This window comes from Sabethes cyaneus, chromosome 2, assembly GCF_943734655.1.
Source record: "Sabethes cyaneus chromosome 2, idSabCyanKW18_F2, whole genome shotgun sequence".
Lineage (NCBI taxonomy): Eukaryota > Metazoa > Arthropoda > Insecta > Diptera > Culicidae > Sabethes > Sabethes cyaneus.
Window position 1 is genome coordinate 167,351,564 of NC_071354.1, and position 4,155 is coordinate 167,355,718.

At 41.1% G+C, this 4,155-nt stretch overlaps 1 protein-coding gene across 1 annotated transcript; it reads right to left on the bottom strand.

Annotated features, from left to right (window-relative positions):
• Positions 1-1,796: 1,796 nt before the first annotated feature.
• Positions 1,797-3,906, bottom strand: LOC128737743 (uncharacterized). The gene is made up of 3 exons (XM_053832447.1): positions 3,770-3,906; positions 3,495-3,637; positions 1,797-2,759 (listed from the first exon to the last, which is right to left on the bottom strand). Exons 2-3 carry the CDS (start codon positions 3,634-3,636, stop codon positions 1,918-1,920), a joined length of 984 nt encoding a protein of 327 aa, XP_053688422.1. The 5' UTR covers position 3,637; positions 3,770-3,906; the 3' UTR covers positions 1,797-1,917.
• Positions 3,907-4,155: the final 249 nt, after the last annotated feature.

Consider the following 4,155-nt stretch of genomic DNA (forward strand, 5'->3'; position numbering starts at 1 on the left):
AATACTAGGTACTTCCTTTCAATAGGTTTAAAATAGTTTATTTTACTCTTTTGGTGTTGTCCTTTCGTAGCCTACGTTTTGATAATGTTCGCGCACATTTTCTGTCTCTTGAGATTCTTTTTATATTCAATATGAGCCTGTGCTTTTTCAGCTTGCGTCATCCTGATGTAACTATCTATTCATTAAATTGTAGTTGCAACTGTTTAGTACAAGAGTAAACTCTTGCTTCCTGCTATGATCCAACTCTGTATAAAACTGTGGAAAAGCGACAATTAACCGAAAAAATAAAAAATAAACATAGAAGGAAAACATTCGTCTGTGAACAAACGCTTGAACAATCCATGAATTTAAAAGCTCAGAAAAGTTAAGTAAGAATTAACTTTTTACGGCATTGCATGAGAGCTGATATTCACTTTATTTTTCGGAACAATTAACTTTCCTGGGAATTAAGTATTCCGTCACTTCGCTGTATACGAATTGAACGAACTCAAGTATTTAATACCGTTGATTTTTTGGTTAGTGAGGTTCAATTCCTGAGCAGACTGAAATGATTTTCAGTCAAAAAGCGTTCTTGACAAGTACTAGAGCATACAAAATTTTCCAAAAAAATTAAGATGTTTCACAAATATAACCTGGTTAACCACCGACTTGAAAAGCTGAGATATGCTGGATGCGGAAGAATCCAATGCTTATTTTCATTCAAATTGAAACATCATGATAACAATTTTAATGCAATAGGAGTTAGCTATACAACTGTTGCAGAACCATTGTAAACTTAAGCCCGATCTAAATATTAGCTCATTTTATTCACCCCGCAATGTAAGTTTGTATTCATGAACAATTTATTTACATGTTTTTTTTTTGTTTTTCCCATTTACTTCATACCAGTAAAACTCGTTACGGTACAATTCGAAACAAACAGCGTCTAACGGTACGGAACCCAATAGCTGTCACCGGTTCAATGTCATTCGCCACATAAAAAATCTAATCGTTGACTAAACCATTCAATTCACCGAATACAAGTAAGTGAGTGTTAAAGTTCGATGATCGGTATCAGGAAATGGGCAGCCATGCAAACTAATATTTAACCAAGTTACATTCACCATAATGTTAACACAGAACTGTCCTTTCGAAAGAGGAATAGTGATTATCTAAAAGACAATAAATTCAGTTTGATTTTTGCATTCTTTTCCGTTTTGCCACTGAATAAACGGACTTTTCTGGTTGATGACTTACCCGTTGTTGAAAAATTAAAACTTGCTTGGTAATCAAGTTCGATACTACAACTATTGGAAACTCTTGGACGTGATCCTTACCATAGAATTCCGAAAAATTTATATTTGCTTTTTCCTGTAAAATTTTCAGATGACATAAATATTTTTACCTATGAAACTTATTTGAAAAATTTAAAACTTTAAGCTAAACTTTTATTACTAAGGTTCGAACAGGTTTATTTCAATCTTTAAATAATTTATTTTAATATATTTCGTTGTCAGCACGCACCTAACAAAAGAGATCTGAACTTTCAAAAGGAACATAAAATCGAATTAGTAAGAAACACGAGATTCGCAAACAGCATAGTAATCTGAAAATGGCCTTTAAAATATTTAAATTTATAATTAGTCTGCGGTCTTACACCTGTTTGTCTGTATAGATTTGATAATCAATGAGTTAGCTTTTATCGACGATGGAAAAAACCGTTTCAGAACACCACAGTGAACTGGTTTGGAAATTTCTCAAACGAACAAAAAATAAGAAGATACCATCGTTCAAAAAGCGTTTTTTCGGCAGTTTCTTGATAAACCTCCAAAAATTCAATCACAATCCACTCTGCACAACTTAAAAATTTTAATTTATTTTTAGACTATTGCATAACACGCGAAACAAACACAAGGCTCCGGCGACAGCGCAAGAATCCTACTTAGGAGCGACGGAGTTTTCGCCGGTGGACAGCTCAGCCGAGGACGCCGTAATCACAACGGCGTCATCTTCCTCGCTCGTAGCAACAGGCTTGTGTTTAGCATCTGGCGTGGAAGTCGAAGTCGATGTCGTTGTAGACGTTGACGTGGAAGTCGATGTGCTGCTGCTGCTGCTGCCGGTACTTGAAGATACGGGAACTGTGGCTTCCGGTGAAGCTACAAGAGCTGCAGCAGTCGAGGGGGCTGCTTTGGTCGTGGTGGTCGTTGTTGTAGTTGTTGTTGTTGTCGACGTTGTCGGCGCCGCCGCCGCTGCCGCTGCAGTTGACGTGGGGGCATCTGATTGGGCAGCAGTGCTGAGTGACGCTAGTTTCGATGGTCTAGTTGGACGTCCTCGACGAGCTCGTGTTGTCCTGGACGTTGTCGAGACGGTAGCCTCGGTTGATGTTGTCGCACTACGTTTGGTGGTGGTTCTTGGAGTACGTGAAGTGGTAATGCGGGTAGGAGTAACACGACTGCCACCTGGACGTGTGGGACGAGTACGACGTGTCGTGCCGGTTGAAGTCGAGGACAGATCATCTGACGCAGCTGAGGAGTCAGAAGCGGTACTCGACGAGGAAGGTGTGCTGCTTTCACTTCCTTCAGCAAGGGCTTTGGCTTTGGCTTCTTTACCTAACAATTGATTTTTTTTATATGACAACAATGAGTGAAGCCCTTTCTTAGTGAGTGTTGGTGTGGTGCCCGTTGGTGCAGCATCCACTGTAGATTCGGTTGCCTCATTTTTCGTCTCTAGGTTGTCTGCAATTGGAATTCCAGGACGACTCTGATCTTCGTGCTTATATACTGAAAATATCGATTGAATTCGCTGTAAAATAAATTCCAAAATAGGTCCGAACTTGGACTCACTACCATCGCCCCATACTTTGGCAGGAATTATGATTGTCGCGTGATCAAGTGTTAATGAAGCTGAAGGCGGTAGTGACGACGGCTCTGGTGCCGACTCGGTGTAACCTGAAATACTTGAAGTGGCGCCCAGCCCAACACCAACAACAGCTAGTTTACCATCATCGATTATTTCATCGTAAAACGGGATTTCGCTCGTCGTACTACCACCACTGTCGCCTAAGTCTTGTGCAAATGCAAACTTTACGGCAGTATTACTCTTCTTCAAGTTATCGAGAAAATACTCGCTGAAGGACGTAAAGTTCCCGAATGCAAGCTGGCGCAACTGCAGCTCGTGCCTTTGTGCCACCACACCGATTTCTGCGTCTAAAAGCAGCTTTTGTGCATCAGTTAAACTGCTAAAGCCTTGCCTCTTTTGCATTCCACTCCGGTTATCATCGATGGATTTATGATGAAAAAAGCGTGAATTATGTTGAACATGATTTGCATTAATGCGACGGTTACGTCTGTGATGATGTTCGTGATGGTGATGATGATGATGATCATAGTTGTGATGATTATTAGAGTAATTCAGATGATTTTGATGGTTTTGATCGATATGATAAAGGTTAGTGTGTTTATGAGTTTCGCGTCGACGGTTACGATAGCAATCCTTCCCCACACCCAGAAACCTACCATCGTTTTCCGTCTGTGCAAACTGACCTTTACTTCTCTGGCGAGACCTCTGCAACAGTAACGATCGAAGCCCTTCCTCTTGGGGTAATGACGCCACCAGAGGCACCAAAAGGCAACAGCAAACCAACAGTTTGTAATTCATTCTGTAAAATAACACAAAATAGAACACGAGGCTTAAAACCACAACTTGTTACACATCGGCGAAAACAACGAAACAATCAAAAACCGATATTTCGTGTTTCGTTTCAGCAATCGACGATCGGTGTACCGCTCACCTTACAATTCGATTCTTAACTGTGTACTCGCAATATAGATATATGAAACGGTCAAGTTCCGCGGATCTCTCACGATAGCCAAAAAAACTGCACGCGACACCTGGAACAGCACAACCGCGCCAGTAAGATTCGAAACACACGACCGACTACGGGCACGATCGATAGAAGAATGAAAGGTGATTTTAATACAGGCATGGCATTTCACTGCCGCTGCCGAACGGTGCTGATACGTGTGCTACCAACGGCGCCTCCTAAAGGCTATAGTGGGCTCGCCGCCGTGCACAACGGGTGTGGGCAGGCTGCCTTTTGAGGTGAGACGCTCATAATAAATTGATGCAGAAAACTTTTTATGCACGTATGAACTTTTTGCATGCCAAATTTGAAGT

Excerpts from the sequence above, each read along its gene's own strand:
- LOC128737743 (XM_053832447.1), bottom strand. The coding sequence starts at position 3,636 with ATGAATTACAAACTGTTGGTTTGCTGTTGCCTTTTGGTGCCTCTGGTG. Across the intron at positions 2,760-3,494 it reads TGCACAGACGGAAAACGATG|TATATAAGCACGAAGATCAG; the intron begins GTAGGTTTCTGG and ends CGATATTTTCAG.